The sequence below is a fragment of the Sarcophilus harrisii genome, chromosome 2, assembly GCF_902635505.1.
Source record: "Sarcophilus harrisii chromosome 2, mSarHar1.11, whole genome shotgun sequence".
NCBI classification, from domain to species: Eukaryota; Metazoa; Chordata; class Mammalia; order Dasyuromorphia; family Dasyuridae; genus Sarcophilus; species Sarcophilus harrisii.
In genome coordinates, this window is record NC_045427.1 from 336,022,043 (window position 1) to 336,045,162 (window position 23,120).

Here is a 23,120-nt window from a genome sequence, read left to right on the forward strand (position 1 = left end):
TTAATTTTAACTATATCTATCCCTATAAAAAGCTATTCAATGAGTTCCCAGTATAAATTTATTGAACTTTCCTCAGTGAAAAAGTGAATTTCTTATTAAAAGTAATCATAGATGTTTACAACAAAACTGCTTTTTTTAAAAAAAAATTTTTATTATACTTTTTTATTTACAAGATATATGCATGGGTAATTTTTTAGCATTGACAATTACAAAACCTATTGTTCCAATTTTTCCCCTCCTTTGCATGTTAAATATGTTAAAAGTATAAATTAAATACAATATATGTATACATGTCCATACAGTTATTTTGCTGTACAAAAAGAATCAGAATAACTGCTTTAAATGTGTTTTTAAATTTTTTAAATATTTTAGTCTGATAGATTTTTCAAACTTAATTGGTTGATTACATGATCCTAAAGGCCCTTTCAGCACTAAAGTTTTTTAATTGTATAATTGCTATATATACAAACTTTTCTAAAATGGCATATGGAAAAACTTTATTAAAGTGAGAAACTGTACAAGAGTTTTCAGTGGAAAGAATTTTCTATTTTAATATTCTATTTTAAATTTAGCTAACATCCTGTTAGAATTTAACTAGAAGTCTACTTGGGAGAATTTTTTAAAAATTTAAAGAGTAGAAAATTGCTATCTTCAGACAGGAAAGAATTAATGAGTACTAGCGTACAGAGCTGCCTTATAATGTTTGTAAAATCTTCATTTTTCACCACAGAGAAATTACTGGGGAGAAAGTGATAAATTATCAATAGATATTAGAAGTGTGAGTCAGAGGAAGATATGCTAAGCACTTTCTCAAAAAAAAAAAAAAAAACTTATGTAATATCTGCAATTAAGTAAATAAAAAAGACAAGACTTTAAATCTAGGTTAAAATGGCTATTTCCTTAGTGCAAGGAGGAGTACTCTACATAACACATAGTAATCTAAATGCTATTAGACAGGTGTTTTTCAGATACTTCTACAAGAGTCTGGAATAGTAAGATTCAATCAGAAAATTTCAGATCCCAAGTTTTCAAACCACTGAAAAGTAGTTAACAAGCAAAGTAATTTTTAAAATAAAACTTTCATTTTATTCTTAAATACTAAAAATAAAATCTTCATTTTATTTTCAAATATACTCTATAAATAAAGTTAGGGACAAATGTAAAATGCTACTTACATCTTACATTAAACTGCTTAAATGTCAAAAAGCTTTAAGGTAACTTAAAATACTTCCTTATATACAAATCACAGATTTAAGTACAACTATAACATACAATCATTCTGTATAAGAACATAAACACACACACAAACACACATAAACGCACACACACACACAAACACACAAACTGAACAAAAGAAAAAATGATAAGTATTACTGATACTCTACCTAGGAGCACATGGATGTCTATATTGTGCTCTCTTATTCAGATGATCTACATAATATACTCCAAATTCTGATGACTCAACTCGCTCCCATCCTGGAGGAAGTCCCTCTCGCTCAAGAGGATGGCTCCAATGAGTTGTGTTTGTGTTATGATCTATGTAGTATTTTCTTCCTCTGATTGTCCAGTCAACAGACCAGCCAGGAGGAAGGGGTATATCTTCAGAACTGTGATTTAAATTCCCTAAAGATGTGGTAACAACCTTCCCAATGGCTGAAAAAATAAGAAAATTAGAATGATGACATGTTTTAAAAGTAGGGGGAAAAAGTAACATTTTCACTGAGAAAAAGTGTCAGAATTAAATTCAGTATAAAATACTTTTCACACACCTAGCAAAAGTACCCATTTTTCTACTATGTAAAAAGTATAAAGAAGAAAAAACTTAAAGCAAAATTTTACAACTGTTTGTTCACTATTACTAAGTGATTGCCATTAATTATTTTTCCCCAAGCTCTGTGGTAATGTAAATTGCTATTAAAAGGGAAAATTCACTGGTTGGTATACTTTTATTTTAAAAGTTCTATCATTCTCTTGCAACACCTTATGATGACTTAATGATACTATATATGATCTTTAAAGTGCTTCAAAATTCTATGATTTATACTCCAAGAACATAAATAACAACCCTTCTATGTCTTGGTGAAATATAGTGGTTGAGGAAATTTATCATCTAGTGCTCAACTTTCCATCTTTCCAATTAAAAAAATTTTAGCAGTTTGTCCTCAGTTAACAAACAACAGAAATACTATTAGGTCTGTACCTTATAATCTGTCTCCCAAAATTTATGCTCAATTACACAGCTTTTGAGAACACAAGATTATCACTATGCCTTCCATACAGCAACAATCTGGACTTTCAGAATACAGAATATTTGACTGAAATACTTAAAATTAACAGCTCTGGATTACTCTAATAACCTGCTAACAGGTTGTCCTTGCACAAGTCTCTTCCAAATTGAGGCCATCCTCCACTCAGCTGCCAAAATGATTTTCCCAAAACACAATTCTGACTTATTCTATGCCTAAAATGTTCTCGTCCTCAACTCTGCCTCTGCTTTCTTGGCTTCCTTCAAATCAAATTCAAATTTTTTTTTTCAAAGTAAACTCTTACCTTCTAAGGGAAACCATTTCTGATTTTCTTTAAATCTAGTAGCATCCATCTGTTGATAATTTCCAATTTATTCTCTATATATCTTGTTTTTACATAGCTGTTTTTATGTAGTCTCCCTATTAGAAAACAAGTTCCTTAAGAGTAGCAATTGTCTTTTCCTTTTTTTGTATCCACAGAAGTTAATAAAACATCTGGCATTTAGTTGACACTTCATAAATTTTTAATGAATGATCAACTGGATCTTTCATTTCGCTGATATAGGAAACTTCCAAATAAAGAATTTTCCAATACCAGTGTAGGTTGGGTACTTGTTATGCAATTTATATTATTAAAGAATTGTATAAAGCACAAAGAAGTTAAATGACTTGTCAGGATTATAAAGCCAATGCTTATCACAAGCAAAACTTGAAGACAGGTCTCCCTGGCTTTGGAATTAGTTCCTCATCCATTATACCCCATTACCCTTGGCCAAAGAAAGAGGTCAGGCAGGAACAAGAAAGAAATGAAATAACATTGACAAATAATAATGCAATCATCAATATTTCAAACTGCACTATTTTCATCCAAGAATCCCCATATACTTTTAAAAATCAATGCTCTAAAAATAAGATATAAACAAAAATAAAATAAATAAAACCAACGTTCTAATTCCTAAACTTAAATTTTAATTAATTTCCTCAGAAAAAATCTAAAGTCAATGTCCACATATATCTGTGCATGAACAAGTATGTGTGTGTATATATACATACATATATGTCAAACCTAGTTTTATTTAAACATGCTCAGTCACAATTTCAATTTTATTTGTTAAAATCTTATTTCTATGTTATCCTTTCATTTATTCTTTACTTAAGGAGTTGTTTTTTTAAAACTTTCTAAATCTCAACTTCTACAACCACAAATTAATGCACTAGATTCCATGATCTCTAAGGTCCCGTATCCAACTATGAATCCTTGATTCTATTAATCCAAGGGTTGATTTGAAAAGATACTATGCCTTTGTAAATATAAAATTAAAATGGGTCTTTATCATTAAATTGCAATTATATCCATTTAAATATAAGCAGCTCTTGAAGAAGGTACTATTTTACCCATTCTTATATTCCAGGACTTTCCATAAGACCTAGCACATATGGAACATTAAATAAATGCTTGCTGACTTCCTGAATGGTTAACTTATAATGTCATCTAATAAGATCAAAGCCCTAGTTTCAATTAATGGGTCTTTACCTATTAACTAATTTATATATTATCAATTAATTGGTCTTTATTCAATCAAAAACTGTATTCTGTATCTGACTTTGTCTCTTAGAAAGGTATTTGGTTATAAGTAGAGGTGTAGTTGAATAGTACCAGTTTGCTCAGCATTTTATTTATTTTATTTTTAAAACAAAAAAAAAGGTGGATTAAGAAGAAAATTAATGTTTACACTAGAATCAGGAGCTTTAGCCCAAATCTTTTTTTTAAGTTAGTATATATGATTTGTTACTCTCTTTAAAAAATATACACCTAAAAGTGGTTTTCTAAAATTTTGTACTTGAGGCAGCTTTAGACACTTAACACATACTAACTGTGTGCCAAAAAACAACTGTGAGGGTAGAGGATAAAAAAAAAAAAAAAAACCACTTTATTAAATAAATAAATTAAAATTTTGTACTTTAGCTGAGCTCTACTAAATAAAATGGCGTAAACTTTGTGGGCAAATTCATTAAATTGGTTTTCAATTCAAACAAATAGGTGATATGAATATCTGCAGTAAAACCAAAATTAATTTTTAAAAACCACTGATCATTGTACATATATTCTAAGATGCTGATTATATATTAATTTCAATCTCTAAGGATCAATCAATAAGAAACCAACATTTTCTATCATATATTAAGTTTGAAAATTTCTAACAGTTTAAACAGGATGATTGATCAAAACAATCAAGTGGATTAGATTACTATGTTCTTATAGATCATTTATAATTTTTTTTCTTCTTGGCAAACTCATGTTCCCATTAAAAAATTTTATAACTATTTTGTACTATTATTGATTGGTGTTAAGATGCTTTTAAAGATACTTGATCTGGAAGACTATGGAAGTGGCAGTATGTTAGAACCAAGAGGAGATGAAACCAGATAACCCTGTAAAAAGCCAGTAAAAGTTTAAAAATGCAACTAAGAAGAATTATCTTTACATACTCTTTCCAATACAGGAATCAACACAAGGCTCACCAGAACACTAAGGAAGAGATTTATTAGCAGAAACCTCTGCTCTGTCGCAAAATTTAACAAGAAAACAGCCTTGAAGCCCAACTGCAAAACATAAGCTAGGAAGGTGGCCTAGGAGCTCTGTAAGACAGAAGGCTAAGGGGGAGACCTACATCATAACAGAGTAGCCCCAGGATGACCACCACACTCAGGATCACTCTATTCAGGAGTGCATGAACAAAGCTTGAACCAAGCACAGGACTACCTAACTAGATACTGAGGTTTCTGAAATGAGTAGACCAAACATTTAAAAACACCCTTGAAACAAAAAGAGTTTGAGTATATTCTATTATTCTTCAGCAGAAGTTAAAAAGGAAGAGGTAACAATCTTGATGTTAAACAAAGCAAAAATAAAAGAAGAGATAAACAGGAAAGCTATTTTTGTTGTTTTTCAGTTGCTTCAGTCATGTACAACTCTTTGGGATTCCTAATGCGGCTTTCTTGGCAAAGATATTGGAGTGGTTTATTATTTCTTTTCCAGCTCATCTTACAGAAAAGGAACCTGAAGCAGAGTTAAGTGACTTGTCCAGGGTCACAAAGCTAGTGGCTGAGGCCAGATTTGAACTGAGGAAGATTGAGTGTTCTTGACTCCAGGCTTGGTACTCTTATCCAATGGGCCACCTAGCTGCCTTAGGGAAACTGTATTTTGTTTAAAAAAAAAATTTAAAGTACCACTGAGAATGAATAGCAATACTGAACATATTGGCATAGTACCTAAATTCTTAAAAGTAAAATTAAATGAGTTACAGAAGGAAACAGTTTACCTCGGTGTACTCTCTCAGAAACCTAAATTTAAATATAAACAAGTAAGCCTCTAGAGAATACTGAATGAGACTTGAAAGGATTATATCTATTTTACATCTGTTGATGGCATAGTCACAAAAACTGACCATGGATTAGGGCCAAAAAAAAAAAAAAAAAAAAATCTAATAAATAAAATAAATAAAAGCAGAAATGTTAAGTGCATCTTTTCTGACAATAATGCATTAAAAATAATATTTAAAAATCAATTAGAAACTAAATAACAATCCTAACAAACTGCTAAATCAAAGAACAAAGACAAGAATAATAATTTCATTAAAGATAATAACAACAATGAAATATCATACCAAAATTAGTGGCATACAGTCAAAATAGTATTTAAGGGAAATATTACATTCTAAATGTTTACATCAATAAAAGAAGGTAAGAGTAGGCCAATAAATTGGGGATACAACTAAAATAAATAAACCAAAAAATTAAAAAACCCCAATTAAACATCCAAATTGCAAAAATCAAAGAAAAAATTAATAAAAGTGAAAGTAATTAAATCATTCAACAAATAAAACTAGTTTTAAAAAATAATAAAATAAGACACTAGGTAATTTGGAAATTTTTTTAAAAAAGGAAAATTAACAATATCAAAACTGAAAAAGATGAATTTGCAAACATGAAGAATTATAAAAGAAATAATTGAAAGTCATCTTACCAAATTAAATGCCAGAAAAATTAATAATCTAAATGAAATGGATAAATGTTTCCAAAAATATAAACTGCCCAGATTAACAGAACAGGAAATAATTCTATCTTAGAATAAACTGAATAAGCCATACATGAATTCCCAAAATACAAAAGAAGGGGGAAAAAGGACAAAATATGTTTCTAAGTGAATTCTATCAAACATTTAAAAAACAACTAATTCTAATACTACACACATTATTTGAAAAAAATAAAGGAGTTCTACCAAACTCTTTCAATGACATATATTTGATCTATATATCATGATTTACATGGAGAATCAAAACAAAGACACAAAAATATAGGTAAATAAATACTAATACAAAAATTTTAAACAAAATATTAACAAGGAGATTATATTGCAATATATCACAAAGATCACACACTATAACCAGGCATTGTTGTATAATAAGAATACAAGGATGGTTCAGTATTAGAAAAACTACAAGTATAAATGGTAATATTAATTAAAAAGACAATAAAAATCATATGATTATTTCAATAGATGCAGAAAAAGCCTTTGACAAAATACAATGCCCATTTCTGTTAAAAACAGAAAACAAAAGAATAAATGGAGATTTCCTTAAAATTACTAAAAATAGATAGTAGTATCTATCTAAAACCAAGAAGCATTATCTATAATGAGCTTATAAACTAGAAACTTCCAGAAAGATCAAGAGGGAATCGAGGATATCCATCAATGGTACTACTATTCACTATTTTGTCTGAAATAGATATGGCAATAAAATAAGAAAAAGTAGTTGAAGAACAAGTAGATGTTAAGAGGAAATTTAAAAAGTCACTTTTTGCTAATGTAATGATTTAGGAAGAGAACCCTAGAAAGTTAAATAAAAAATTAACTGAAATAATTAATAATGAGTTAAGTTGCAGAATATATATTAAAAAAAAAAACTCATAAGTCATCAGTATTGCTGTATATTACCCAAAAAAATTTCAGCAAGAAGAGATGAGAAAAAAATTTCCATTTCTAATAACTATAGAGTAAACAGCTTGCAAGTCTACCTGCCAAGACAATTATAAGAACTTTATCCATGCAATTATAAAACATTCTTTACAAAAATAAAGACATATCTAAATAATTGGTGAAACATTAATTGCTCATAAGTAATATTGATTCAATATGATAAAAATCACAGTTCTACCTAAATTAAGTTACTCATTCAGCACCAAGCTAATCAAATCACCACAGTAGTACTTTATAAAGCTAGAAAAAATTCAGATGCAAGAACAAGACATCAAGAATATCAAGGAAATAAATGAAAAAATGTGAAGGTCCTTAAGGCAATATTGGTAAAGCTGTGAACTGGTTCAACCATTTTGAAAAGCAATTTGTAGGAAATCTAATTCTGAAAGACTTAGGAACTCTAATCAAGAAAATGACCAATTCCAAAGGTTTCACAATTAAACATGTTACCCATCTCCAGGTAAAGAATTGACATTAAGAGTACAGATCAAAACAAATGGTCTTTTCACTCTTTTCTTATTTTTTTGGATAAGTCTAATATGGGAATTTGTTGAGTATGAAAAGAAAATAAAACTCAATGGAGCCAACAAGGTGATACAGTGGATAGAACACTGGGCTGGGTCACATTCTTAACTGACTTACTCAGGATCACGTAACCAGTAACATGTATGCCCATTTACTCAACTATAAAAATGGAAATATTACCATTAATCTGAGTTGTGGTGAGATCAAATGAGATAATAATCATAAAGTATCTAGCACAGTGCTTAGCTCATAATAAATCTTACATAAATGTTAACTTTTTACTATCATCATCATCACTTACAGTGAACTCAAAAGGAAAACAGGAAAGGAGTAAGACAAGGTGACACATTAAGAGTGAAAGCAGGCTAGGTGAAGGAAGACAAACTTAGAAGTTATATAGCAAGGTACATGAAAGGAGGATTAAAAGGAATGCAAGATTAAAGAACAGTTGGACTGGGTTGAGGGCAGAAGAGCTGAGCTATAATAGAGCAGAAACAGGTCATTTCTTTTATAAATCATAAATAAAAAAGTATAAGGGACTTAGCAAAACTACCTTCTAAAGAAAAAGCAAAAGAAGATAAAGGGAAATTTAATTAGCAATAATAACCATGAACATAAATGGGATTAACTCACTCATAAAATAGAAAACACTAGCTTGCTTTATTTATACCTCAGTTTTCTCATCCATAAAATGGAGATAATAGAAGCTATCTTGTACTTAGCACTATGCCTTACACACAATGTTATATAAATGCATAAATTATTATTAAGATTTATAAAAATGAGATGAAACAAAGCTACCATGTTTCAAATAAATTCAAAAAAAGCAAAGAGAGCAATGATTATTTCAGACAACATTACAGTAAATAAAAATATAATAAAGACATAAGCATAGGAATGCTATTATATTTAAGCACACCCTAACAAAGAAATACCAATTCTTAAAATGTACATAACAATAACATAGCATCTATATATTTGAAAGAAAATTAACTAAACTGATACATTATTGGTAACACTGTCAGTCAATACAATCATTTTAGAAAGCAATCTGGGTAGACAAAGTGACTAAAATTTCCAAAGATTACACTTAAAAAGACAGGAGAAACAGCACCATATACATCAAAATATTGGTGATACGAAAAAAGAATTCAAACATAATAGATTCCCATCAATTGGGGAATAGATAAACTGTGGTATCTATATGTAATGGAATATTACTGTGCTTTAATGACAAATGTGATTAATACAGAGAAACAGAAATGTACACATGGACTAATACAAAATGAAGTTTAAAAAATATGTTAAAATAACTACAATGATATAAACCAAAAGAACCAATAAACAATCAAAATTGAATGAAGCAACTACGTGTCCCCTCCAAATGAATAATTAAAAAAACAAAACAAAAAAAAAAAAAAAACAGAATGTCATAAATCTACAAAGGGTGAGACTTTCGCCAAAGAAGAGATATGAGAAAATACCCCCATTCTACACAGGAGATATGACACAGATTTTCTGACTTTTTAAAACTGCTTAAGTTTTCCTGATTTCTTTATATTTTTTAAAAATATTTTGTATATTTGATGGGGAAAAAAGAGCTGAAAGGATACTTAAGAAATATCCAAGATATTAAAAAAAAAAAAACTCCAACATATCAATAAAAATATTTTTATATGATGAAATAAATAATTTGAGGGCAAATCCAGAGGGTCCCTAAACCGATAATGTGTGGAACTACAAGAACAATTTATTCCATGGCAACATTATGGAGAGAAAAACAGCATTGAAAGACTTTAGAATTCTGATCAATGCAATAAAACACAAGTACCATCTTCACATAATGTGTCAAATTTTTCTGAGTCCCTGATTCCTTACCATCTTCTGGACATTATATTCTCAAATCATGTCCTTGGACTAGATGGACAAGAAATACGCTGGTACTACAACCAATAGGACTTTCTTGACATAAATCTCAGTTCTCAGCCACGGATAACAGAACTGTTGGGGTATCTTTCAAGACCCTGTCCCTTTCTTGTACTGATACTCCTCAAAGGTCAGATAAATAAGTCCTCTAGATTGAATTGTTTATCCTGGTTAAAATCCTTTTCTATAGAGTCCAACTTTGTTGGAAGTAGTTAAGAAATAAGATATAAACACCTACAAGTAGTTCAACAAGGCTGAGCTCCATAGGAGTTAAGAATAAAGGTACTACTACAATGACTTGCAAACAGTATGAGATGTTTCTGTTTCTGCCATAGCCAAGTAACTTATCCCTTCTAGGATGAAAAAAATGAATAACGAGGTATTTGCTCTAAATTCCAAGTTGTCAAGAGCAATAAATTGTTTCTTTAGAAAACAGAAATTGAGTTTCAATGGGGGGGAAAAAAGAATCTTAAGTGCCAAGGGGGAAATTTAAGCCCCTAGATTTTGTAAAGTGGAATAATATAACATCAACAAAGAAGGAAGTTTAAAAAAAAAAAAGTATATTTGAAAGTGAAAAAAACAAACAAACAAACCCATATACATGCAGACTCTTTCAGAAGAGAGATGCTCTGAAAAAGAATCCCAATTCAGGAACTAAAGGACAGATGAATGAAGCAAAAAAGACACTGAAGGGTATAAAAATAATATCAAGAGATACCCAAAAAGGAGAGGGTAACTCCATAGCAGTTGCAAAAAGGGAAAAAGAATTTTCACAAGAACTAAATAAATTGAAATAAAATGAAATTTAAAACTCTGGAAAAAAGAATTAAAAGAAATATGAAGAGCGTGAAAGGGAAAGTAGTAAATCTTATCCAAGTAATGAACTCCCTAAAAACTAGAATAATCCAAACAAAACTCAATGACTCCATGAGATAATAGGAAATGTTGGCACAAAATTGAAAAATTGAAGGAAACACAAAATACATGATATCAAAAACAACTGACCTGGAAAACAGGTCAAGGAGAAAGAATTTAAGAAACACTGAACTATCTAAAAATCTTTTTTTTTTTTTAAAGTCTTCACCCAAAAAAATATAAATAAAAATTATCCAGATTTTTAAAACCAGAAAGAAAGTGAAAAGGGATAATCTATCAATCATCTCATAAAAGAAAGCCTAAAATCAAAGAACCAGAAACAACCAAATTTCAGAGCTTCCACATTAAAGAAAAAAAAAAAATACTATTAAATGTCCAGAAAAAGAGTTTAGAGATACCAGCAGAATCACACAGAACCAGGCAACTTCTACCTCCCTCTGAAAAAACCAGGACATTTTGGAACACAATTTTCCAAAGGCAACACTATAGCCTAACTATAAGAATAACTAACACTAAGAATAACTTAGCCAGAAAAATAGATCTTTAATGGAATATAAAATGTTCAAATAAAAAGAGAAGAACCAAGAAGTGATACTGAAATACTATCTGAAGAGGGAATAGAAATCTAGAAAGGTAAGTGCATTTGAGTAACTGAAAGAATCTATATAATGATGCAGGCCTAATATTCAAAAAGGGAAAACCAGGGCTAGGAAAAAAAATGAATCCCTTAATGTTTTCAGAGTAGAGAGAGCAATTTACATAAGAAAAAAAGAGAACATGGGCATGGATTCTGTTGTCAGGATCAAAGTGAGGAAAAAAATAGAAGTTAAAAATAGTTTACTAAGGTAGAAAAAATAGGGTAGAACTTCATCAAAATCATCAGGAAAGAAAGCAAGGCCCAAAGAAGACTACTGGAGAGAGAACAGCTTCAAGTAAAACATACTCCCAGATTCTGAAGCAGGGATTAAATGGAGGAGGAGAGAGAGGAGGTGAATTCAATCAAAGGAAGTGCCTATCTGTTGAAGAATGAACAAACTGTATTATATGAAAGTAACAGAATATTATTATACTGCAGGAAATGATAAGAGAATATTTCAAAAAATCTTGGATAGTATGAACTCATGAAGACTGAAGGGAGAATCATGATAACAAGCACATTACTTATTCCCTCCAAACCTGAAGTGGGAGATAGGGGGCAAGAGAGTTAGCAATAGTTAAGCCAGAAAAAGTAGTCTATGGAAACATTTTTTTTTTAATGTCCAACAGAGAACAGAAATTCAAATAGAGACACAGAAAAGTGTAAAAGTCTTTTTAAGTAATGTGTGGCCAAGTCACATGAATAATTTAAGATGGGGGCTAGACATTTTCCATGACTTCTAGAACCTATCCAAAATAGAAATTATATGCCAAAGCATACTATGGAAGTTTAATCAATCTTCAACAGCTAGTTTGGCCATGGCTCTTCAGTAGCAAAAATCTACCAGGAGCGGCAACCCAGAAACACTAATTCTGCAAAGCTCAGTTAGGGAGGGTAGAAAGTAGAATTAAAAAGCTTAAGGAATATAATAACCCTGACGAGATCTAATCCTTAAAACTAATATTGACTGTAACTGCTATGATCATTTATTAGAAGGTAAGCAGGCAATGGTACAACATCTTATAACCTGATGTGAAAAAAATGTTATTTTCCCTATTTTTAAAATTTTACAAAATATCTCTAAGACTGTTTCCACTTTCCTTTCTAAGGTACTAAGTCCTTTGAACTTCTTTCTCATTTTACCTCAGGGAACATGATTCTTTATTCCTCTATTCCTTGACTTTCCACATATATGCCCATATTAATTGACATAAAAAAAGGGTAACCAAGGTTTTTTAAGGTTTTATCAACCCCAGGAAAAGATACTATTGTCTGGATATGTATGTATTAGTATTATATAAAGGTTTGCCAATTTATGGCAATGGAATTCACTCAAGCAGGATGATCTTTCTCAGTACTGATTAGTTTAAGGTAATTCTGAAAAATAAAATTACTATTGAAATGTGTATGATCAACTTCAATAGATTTAGTTCTTCTTAACAATACAATGATCTAGGACAATTCCAAGACACATGATGTACACCTGAAAAAATGTTACATTTTCTCTTAACAGAATATGGGAAACAAAACAAAAATCTAAGCTCTAACCAAAAAGGGAAAAAAAAACTGTACATATATGTATGTATGTATGTATGAGTGCATACATATATGTATTTATTTATTTTCCCAAGTTTGTGTGAAAATGAATTTAGCTGTTATCCAATTGTTCAAACTATTAAAAGTTGAGCACTTGATCAAATAAAACAAATTTACTATGTAAGCGAGCTCAGCAAATAACATTATATCTGGCATATAACTCAAAAAGATCAAAAGATAACATTTACATTAAAGCCTCTGTTTCCTATTTTAAAAAAAAGTTTGTTCATTTAACTTGAATATGAGTGTATGTATATACCTGCTATAATGAAAGCCCTTTTTCTGACACTCTTGATTGACACCTTAACGGAAATCACAGAGTGCAGAAATTCCCTTTAACTCCTTAACTACTTTGCTTTTCTATATGTGCTAGACATGCCACTCATGGCTTTGCCAATTTTCCAAAAATGAGGGAGATATTTTATTACTATCTTGGAGCAGAAACTGTAATTTATCATAAAAAGCTATTTAACTATCTGATCAACTAATAACTTAAACAACTATTGTACGTTCATTCTGAGGTGGAAGTTCCCTAATGTGACCAGAATATATTTTATTTCTAAAAACTCTGTATGTTGAGATTTAATGTATACATTTGTATGAGTGCCTATTCATAATAAAAATTTATTAAGTGACCTTGACAAAGATTTTCTTATATTAGACATTTAATTTTCTTAAGATTTTCTTAAAATCACATTATGATTTTAAGTGCTTACATTAAAATTTCAAAAGTACAAGGCAAATAGCCTTTAGATAAAATAATAATCACATAAATCTATATAAGTGCAATATTTATACATAAATATAACATAAAAATGGGTAACCGAGGTTTTAAGGTTTTATCAACCCCAGGAAACGTTATTCTAGTCTGGAAACGTATGTATTAAAGTTGAAATTAGTATTAGTAAAAAGTTGAAATGGAAGAATTATTGTGGATTATTTGCTTCAGAAGATAAAATTTTGACAATGAGAATTCAGCCCCATCAGTTAACACATTTATTTATCTACATAGGAAACAGAATCTTCTCTGAAAATACATATCCCAAAATCCAAACACATATATCTTGATATGCTGAGTTAATTAGTTCTAATAAAAATGTGAAAGATATTAATTTCTTAATTGTCAACTTCTAATTCTGTTAAGTTTTAGGGAATTTTTTCATGATTAACAGAGAAAATTAGAATTCTTATTTTATTATAAAATTTTAGTAGGAATCAATAAAAAATTAGAAACACATGTGTATATATATATATATATATATATATATATATATATATATCCCTTCACTAAGTAAAAAAAAAATCCATGCTCCAGCCAAAAGCATAAACAGCATAACCTGGGGCAAAAAGTTGTGCTGTGATTGGCTCTAAGTGACCAAAAGCTCTGGTTTTAGCTCTTCTGAACATAAGATCAACTAAATAACCAACAAAATTCTTTTTTTAGAATTTTGAACAGGTAAGGTTCAATTCATATTAGATAAGTGAGAAGGATTGAATGACAAGATGTATTCTAAAGCATATTAATTTTTTAAAAATGGATAGAGAGATAATACAACATATGAGTGAGAATAGAACAAAAGAGTTAGAGGCAAGAGTAGAAGATAGGTACAGAGTTCAACTGATTTAACAAAAGGGTCAAAATTGGGAAGAGTAGAATATGCCCAGAGCAAAGATGATGGCATGGGAAAATACAGAGCAGTAGAGATATTGGAAGTTAAAGTAAGGATGAGTAAGTTTTAAAAGCATTAATGTACAGGAAAAGGAAGAATGATAGAAGAATATAATTCTCCAGCCAGGGATCCTCAAACTTTTTAAATAGGGGGCCAGTTCACTGTCCCTCAGACTGTTGGGGGGCCAGATTATAATAAAAAAAAAAACTTTGTTTTGTGGGCCTTTAAAGAAACTTCATAGCCCTGGGTGAGGGGGATAAATGTCCTCAGCTGCCGAATCTGGCCCGCAGGCCATAGTTTGAGGACCCCTGCTCTAGACCATGAATCATTAATATCTTCCTATGAGATTGTTATATACTGGATCTCTGAATCTCTAAAAATGAAAATTTCCATGCCTTAGAGATTATAAGAAACTTCATGGGAGAAAATATCAGGTTAATATGCAATTCCATTAAAATTATATTGTGACACTTCATCATCACATGAAGTGTCTTAAGAGTTCTTAAAAGTTATGCCCAGAAGAGAACAAATGATTGCATGTCTTAACAAATTGTCTATAGTCTGAAGATCAAGGACAGTCAACAAGCATTTATTAAGCACCTACTATATACCAGACACTGTGCTAAAAACTGGACTAGCCTCACTAAGTTTAAAAGTTTATTGTAAGTGTGGGCATAGGGCAATGAATTTTTCAGCAACTCTTGAAAACCATTTACTAACTGGGAGAGGGGTTATGATTATGTGTATCGGGAAAGGAAGTCCCCACAGCAACAAAATAAAATATCCTTGGCTTATCAAAATGATGTCTCAAGAGTGAAGTTGGGGAGGTTAAAGGAGAGAAATGATCAAGTATCAATAGGATCTATAGCAGAGAAATGTTAGGAAAAGAAAGAATGGATGATGAAAAACCAAACCTTTCACTACTGAAAGTAAAGTGGTACTTAGCTCATCTAGGATTTCGTTTATATGCATGAGACAAAAAGTTGGGAAGCAGTAATACTAAAACTGTATCATATTACAATGAATGAAACTGAGTTTCTTTCAAACTTTTTCTGTGTTAAGGAAGAATGACGAATTACAAGGTTGATTAGTAATAATGAAGGATTAAATAGGATGATCTCCAAAAGAGTGCTTATTAGTTTCCAAAGTTCCTACCAAGTGAGCCCAGACCAGAATATCTACCATACTTAAAACAGTCAGGCAAATCAGAATAAAAACACACATGCAGTATTTGTACTTTGAATCACCTGACACATGCCTCCCCTGACTGTGTGGAATTCTTTGGAAGATATCACTGTTGTATTCATATCTGTAGTCTTCATGTACAGGATCTCCAGGCAACTGCCTCCTTTGACCACTGAAAAAATTATCCAAAAAATAGTAAGAGGAACTAGTGTCACCATTTTCAACAGCAGCATTGGTCTCCATTAAAAAACCCTGAGAAGAAGAACCATATTCCCGAGGGACATCTGCTAAACTCCTTGCAAGGTAGGAAGGTGCAGATAGTCTGTTGCTTTCTCTCCTCATGATTTCATGAGGTGGCCTCTGAATTGGAGTCCTAAGAAAACTCTGATTTCTGGAAACCACTCCATCCCCAGTAGCTGAAAAGGCATAAGTGCTTGAATCTGGAAGACAGATATCAGTTCGTCTTGGAATCGTCGGACCATGACGGATGAATGAAGGCATAAGATCTGTAATAACAACAAAATTACTACTTCAAAACATAGAAAGAATAGGCTCTAACAAGGGCTATTTGAATTGATTCACAAAAGCAAATGCATTATTTTAGTATATCAAAAAAATAATAATTTGAATTCTAAGAATCCTAAGAATTGGAAAGGACTTCTGAGATCATTTTGTCCACATCTTACTAATAGCATGAAATGCCCCTACAATATTCCTAACAAGTAATAAACCAATCTTTGCCTCAGCTCCAGGGAACCAAATATTTCCAGAAATAAACCATTCCAGTTTTGGAGAATTCTAAATGTTATAAATTTCTGCCACATAAGATAAAATCTGTCCACCAGTAATATCTTTCTTTACCCATCCCTTAGTCCTAGTTATATCCTCTGGGATCAAGAATCACAGAATTTCAGAAATGAAAAGACCTAACAAAGCCTTTACTTGACAACCTTTACCTGAAGACACAGGAGAACCAATAAGACCCATTATACTTTTGGATAGTTCTAAATGTGAAGAAATTCTTCCTGACCAACAAACCCAAATGTTTGCCTTCTAGAATCAAACAGAACAATTTTTCTTACTCATGTCCCTCCCAGCTTATGTTTTTTTCCTTCTTAAAGCTAAATACAACCAGTTCAAATTCTAGCTACAATTTCTACATATTTTTAATGTCTACCTTAATAATGACTTTCGTAGGGGCAGCTAGGTGATGCAGTAGATAGAGCACCAGCCCTGAAGTCAGGAGGATCTGAATTCAAATGTGATCTCAGACACTTAACACTTCCCTGCTGTGTGACCCTGGGCAAGTCACTTAACCCCAAATGCCTCAGCCAAAGAAAAAAGATCTGCATAAGCTGAGGCATCCAAAACTTAATGTAATACATTATATGTGTTCTGAACTGAGCAGAGTGCAGTGCGACTATCATCTACTTATTTCAAAAAACTATGCATTTCAATGCAATCCAAAACTGCATCAACTATTTTGGCTTCCACATCCCACCATTGACTCATTAGCTTTGTAGCCCATTAAAATGCCCACATATTTTAATAACTTCTGTCCAGTTATGTCTTCCCAACTTATATTTGTGAAGTGGTTTTTTTAAACCCAAGGGTAGACTTTACAATTAGATTCAAAAGATCATAGATTTAGACTGAAAAGGACCTTAAGATAATGGCTAATTATAATTGCCAACATTCCCATAGTGCCAAGCACTGTGCTAAGAGCTTTCCAAATATTACCTCATTTCATAAAAGATCATCAGGAACACTGTGCACTTAAAATAACCAAACTTTTCTCATGAAAAGATTTGAGAAAATGTACTTTCTATACTTCTTTGTAGAGGTAGGGGCCTAGATAGAAACAGATATGCCAATTTGTTGGTTTTGATGAATTTTTTTTAACCTTATTTCTAAAACTTTTTCAAAGGCTGACAAAATAGATATCAAAGTGAGGAAGAACACATTTAGTAATGAGGGTAATATAAAAATAAATGACATCAGTAAAAAATATGATATTAAAATGGATGGCATTAGGAATAGTAAAATAAAGAATGATTTCCAACTGGCAAGGGAAGTTAAGGATAACAAAAAGAATCTTTTAAAAATTATACTGCGGACAGATGTGGCACACACCTGTATTCCCTTCTACAAAGAAGGCTGAGGCTAGTGGAACTCTTATTAAACCCTGGAATTTTGAACTTAAGTGGTTCTTTATAGACTAAAGTGATCAAATGTCTAAACCCAATACCAATATAGTGAGCCCTTAGAAAGGGAAAACCATGGTGTCCAAGAGAAATTGGACTAACCAATATAAACCAACTTGGGTTACAGAATAGATCAAAGCTACCTTGCCAATCTCTAGTGGGATGAAGCCGGTAAGGAAACATGCCCTTCTTAGCTAGAGCAAAATAGAAAAATCTAGTATTAAAAGAAAAGTATTGGGGAAAATAAGGGGATTAAAATAAATATAGGATTGCTGCTCTAGTAAATGGAATAAATATAGCTGATGAGGGAAAAATCAGAGCTGCTCAGTTTTTGTCATGAAAAATCAGAAAGACAGAGCAAAAATAACCATCAATCAATAAGTATTTATTAAGTAGCTAATGTGCCAGGCAGTAACAATATTGGGCACTTGGGATAAAAATTAAAAATACCACATTATATTGCTGACTCATTTATAATCCATCAAAATCTTTCCCTGATCATTTTCAGACAAACTGCAATCTAATCTATTTCTTCTCCATCTTGTGATAAAGGTGATTTTTAAAAATACAAATGTAAATGACAGGAGCCAATGCAAGTAAAAGATGATACAAAGTGGGTTTGATTCACAAAGTTCTGTAGTAACTTTATAAAAACTCCAGTCTCATATCAAATTGTTATTAAATGCTGAACTAGTTCAAAAACAGAATCTGAAACAATGACCTGAAGGAAAGAAAAATTACAGTTCAACACAAATGTAAGGAGAATAATGACTTTCATAAAGTCACAACAGAATTTTTTAAAAGTTCAAAAATTATTATTAATTGAAAACTAAATTTCTGCTCGGAAAAATTTTTGCTTGCTTTTGAAAAAATTTATTATTAGAATTTGTTAACAGTCTTAAGCTTAAGTGCAGTTTAACATCAAATTAATAGTCTACAATTGGTTTGTGACTTATGAAGATCTGAAAAATTGGGCCTAAATGAGTGATAGGAACATTATAGAAAATAAGTCACAGAAATTAAATATCAGAAGCAAACAAACAGAATACAAAATTTATCAACTCAGAAGTACTCAAGTGATCAGCCAGCCTCTACTTGAAGAGCTTCAATGTTAGGAAATTTATTAATGTGGCTACCTGTTTCACCATTGGATAACTTCTTTCCCATTTCTTCTTTTATAATCTTCCTTATTGGAATTTTTTCCCAATGATCCTAATTTTACTTTTCTAATCACTCCCCATTGTGGGGCAGCAAATCAAAAATCAAAACTAATTGTAACAATGTAAGTAATTGGTTAATTATATATGATTATTATTTCATACATTCTTGAATGACAGCACAATAAGTTTATGTAACAAATAATAAGTTATTATTGAAATTAGACTGGTTTGTGAACCTAAGGGCCTGAAAAAATATACCACTATGAAAAATTACAAAATAATTTTAAAATCAAGTCTCACAACAGTATTAACCTTTAGACTCCTAATACTTTCTTTTACCTGATACACTTATTGAATGACCTTTATAAAAATAAGACTTATGGAAAATGTGGACAATTATAAAATTTTTTGCTGGTTTGAAGTTCATTTTAGTAAAAGTACTTTACAAAAATATTTTTAATATTCAAAAATATGTTCAAATGAACTAACTAAAAATACCTAAAATTTTCTAGGAATTGCTCATATACCAAATGAAAACCAGGTTATTTTGACACTTAATGCTGGAATAGTCATTACTTCAACAGCCAAAATCTCACTTGTAAAATCCCAATAAAAATGATTTTGTAGTTTTTTTTTTTCTGCTTTGCAAGGAGTATTGTTGTTGTTGAAAGCAACTGGTTAAAAACAATAGTATATGCCTTAGGTGAAGGTCTTACTCTCTGTGATGAAATGGATTAGAAAAAGCACTGAATCTTAAGTTAAGAGACGGGTTCAAACTGAAAAGGAGATTTATTAGCTATATGATAATGAAAAAATCGCGAAGTCTTGTTAAATCTTGGTTTCCTCACTTGTAAGAGATTATGATGATAATTGCACTATCTATTTCAGAGTTACTGTGGAAGCTTTATAAATCTTCAGTGTAATCTATCTAGGAGCAGAATAAAACATTCATACTAAGGGAAAATTCCTATTAATTACAGCAGAGGAGCCATAATGCTAATATTAGCACAAAGTAAATGACTTTTAAAGTCTAATTCTCCATCAGTTGCCAAATTTTATCAATTCTAACTCCCCAAAACCTTTCTTAAGCACTTCTCTACTAAGTTAGTTATCTACTTAATGCGGGACCTCATCATCTGAAAAATGAAAACAGCATCTTATGTGCTTCTTAATTGGTTTCTGACTGGTCTCTTCCCATTCTAATTTCTATACATTCATAAAATACAGGTCTGATCTTTTCTTCCTCTTTTCAAAAACTTCTGCTTGACAAACTTATCTAACCAACTATATCTAACAGCCTGCATACCATGTAGCTTATACAACCAGGCTCTCTGGTCACCTGCCAATCACCTCCTCCAATACTTACCCCTTCCACCTCCTGCTTTGGAAAGATACTAAGACAGATATCAAATCAGTGGTTTCTACTTCTGAAAAGGATATATCAATACAATAGCTCTAACCACTGACTCCTCACACCAAAAACGTGAGTGCTAGAAATGTCTCCTATTACTGAGGAGTGGGAAGACTCAAGTTTCCAGGCTGTTCTCCTTCTTTGAGAAAGTAGTGTATCACCACTACTTGATCTAAGATCTTGCTCCCTCCTCTGAATTCCCCAAATATATGAAATAACTCCCCTTTCCGTCAAGATCATATTGAAATTTTAAAATGTTTCTAAATTTTATATTTAAAGATAAACAAAAAACCTGCTGAGACCCTCCATATCCTAGTGAATCTGAATCACTGTTGGTCATCATCCAGAACCCAATCCATTCCCCAGTCCTAAATCTTCATTCCCATTCTCCTCAATCCCCACCCCCAAAGTCCCAATAAAATATCCATTCCACTGTGCCCTCTGGACTACAACAAACATGGTTTCATCTTAAATATTTTTCTTTCCCACTTCTAATATTCCAGCTCTCAATGAAATTTGGCTCCTTCTCTGATCACCCTTTCCAGATCAAGCTGAATTTTCATACATCCCCCTAGATTCATGGAGGAAGAATTAGAATATTCCTTATTCCCTACTATAATTTCCAGATTCTTCCTCCTACCAACATCAATCAGTAAATTATCTTCCTTTGAGGTCCAAACAATCCACGTTTACTACCCAATCAAAACCCTAGTAGCTGTTATCTATAAACCTCTAGGATACTCCTCTTCTTTCCTCAATGAGTTCAGGGTCAGATACTTTCCTTTCCAAATCCTGCCCTCATATTAGAATGCCTCATTACTGACTGTAATAACAACGAAATTTCTCAATCTATCAGTGCGCCATGTGCAAACTCCTCCAATTCCACTTAAGCCACACACAAAGACGATCATACTCTTTATCTTGCTATACATCACAAAAGAATCAATTTCCAGAACTCTGAAGTTCCCAGATCTGAGTATATCCAAATGGCTTTCCCCTCCTCCCTCTGCCTTCCGCCACCAAACCCTGCTTTTTTGTCTAAACAGCTGAAACTAGTTATAAACCACGTACAACTCAAACTTTTAGGTGGCTATCTCCCTGAAACTTCATAATCTGCATTATTAAATTAAGTCTGTAAGTGAAAATAATGCCAACATGGATATAGGGATACTCCTCTCCAAACGGGAAAAGTATTCTGATTGTCTCTTCTGACATGTAGTAAGTTTTAGTTAATTTTTAGAAAGAGAACGCTAGCAAAAATAAATAAATAAACGTAATTAAAAACAGTGGCTCTTAGAAATAAAGTCAAGGAGACGCAGGGAAGCAACCAGGCAAATCCCAGAGTTATACGAAGGCCTTTCCGTTCCTGGTCAAAAGTAAGGGCTGGCTGGTGACAGACACCAGGAGAGGTTTTTGCCGCTCTTGCTCCTGGTCATCCCCTTCCCGCCTGCCGCCGGCAGCCCCGAGTCCCAGGCCGCAAAATCGCCTAAATCCATCTCGGTCTTCATTCGCATGCTCTAAGGGCTCCTTCTCCACCCTCCCCGGGGTCGCAAACTCCCAGTCCTGCGCCCGCAGGGCGAGCAGAAGGGAAGCCTTAGGACCTCAGGCTTTAGGCCCAGATGGGACCGAAGAGACAAGGAACACAGCCCACACTTCACCGAGGAGGGCTCTGAGCGGCTCCGCGCCGCCACCACACCCCTGCCCCCTCTCCTACTCGCCAGGGACTCACTCCGCAGCAGAGGCGACGTTTCCTTCTTGACGTACTTCCCCTGCACCTCGGACGACTTGGACGCTTCGTTCTTAGTTTTTTTCCGGGACAACATCTCGTAGGAACGGTGCGCGGCTACCGGGTCCCTCCCAGGAGCCCGCCGAACTTTTCTAGCGCACGGAGCCTCTAGAGGTCTCCGCTCCGCTGCGCCCGGGCTCGGCTCCGCAGCCCACTTCCCTCCCTACTTTTCGCGAGTTGCAGTCAGTCGCCTGCCGCCCTAAAGCCCCGGCTACTCCGCAACGATCGCTGCATCTTACGGGGCTGCTAAGGATGTCGGCCACTCGGCACACTCTTGTTCGAAACTCCAAAGAAGCTCGACCGCTCCGGGGGGGGTGCCCAGGGCCGCTGGAAGGGAAGAGCAACCAAGGGAGGCCAGAGCCATGATCTGCAAAGGCTCGGCCTGCGCCCGGGAACCGAATCCACCGCAGCCTCCTGCGCCAGTAATTTTTCCCCGGAGGCTGCAGGGACTTCTGGGAAATTCTACGCAGCACGTGCCTCTTCCGCCAGTTCTCTGGAACCTCTAGCTAAAGAATAGCAAAGGGAAAACATTTACGGGCTTGGGTTGTCCGGGTCTACAGTCTAACGCAGTCTCGGGATGAAGCGGGGAAAAAAAGACCGAGAAGGGAAGTTCTTCGTTAAATTTCATTCTCAAAATCTAATTCCAGAGCAGCTGAAACCAAATCCGGTCCCCGAGGGGGAATTTTTTTTTTTCTTTAGCCCCTGCCCATCAAGGGCTAAAAAGACATGAGGGAAAGGGAGAGAGGATTGTATTGAAAGACAAAAATAAAAATAATTCCCTTCCCAGCACACATAGAACATAAGAAAAGAAAATGTTTATTCTTAAAGAAAATGTGGAAAAACAATCACCTATCACA

The 23,120-nt window shown here is 32.9% G+C and overlaps 1 protein-coding gene across 3 annotated transcripts in view; it reads right to left on the bottom strand.

Annotated features, from left to right (window-relative positions):
• The window catches only part of SAV1 (salvador family WW domain containing protein 1), a 54,846-nt gene extending 32,144 nt beyond the window's left edge, over window positions 1-22,702 (bottom strand). For 2 of the 3 annotated variants that reach the window (XM_003756415.4, XM_012549253.3), the window contains exons 1-3: window positions 22,207-22,702; window positions 15,765-16,208; window positions 1,386-1,653 (exon numbers count right to left, since the gene is read on the bottom strand). In XM_003756415.4, the coding sequence (XP_003756463.1) occupies window positions 1,386-1,653; window positions 15,765-16,208; window positions 22,207-22,300 (806 nt within the window). In that variant the 5' untranslated portion in view covers window positions 22,301-22,702. The other variant, XM_031952923.1, reaches the window with a different exon arrangement.
• Window positions 22,703-23,120: the final 418 nt, after the last annotated feature.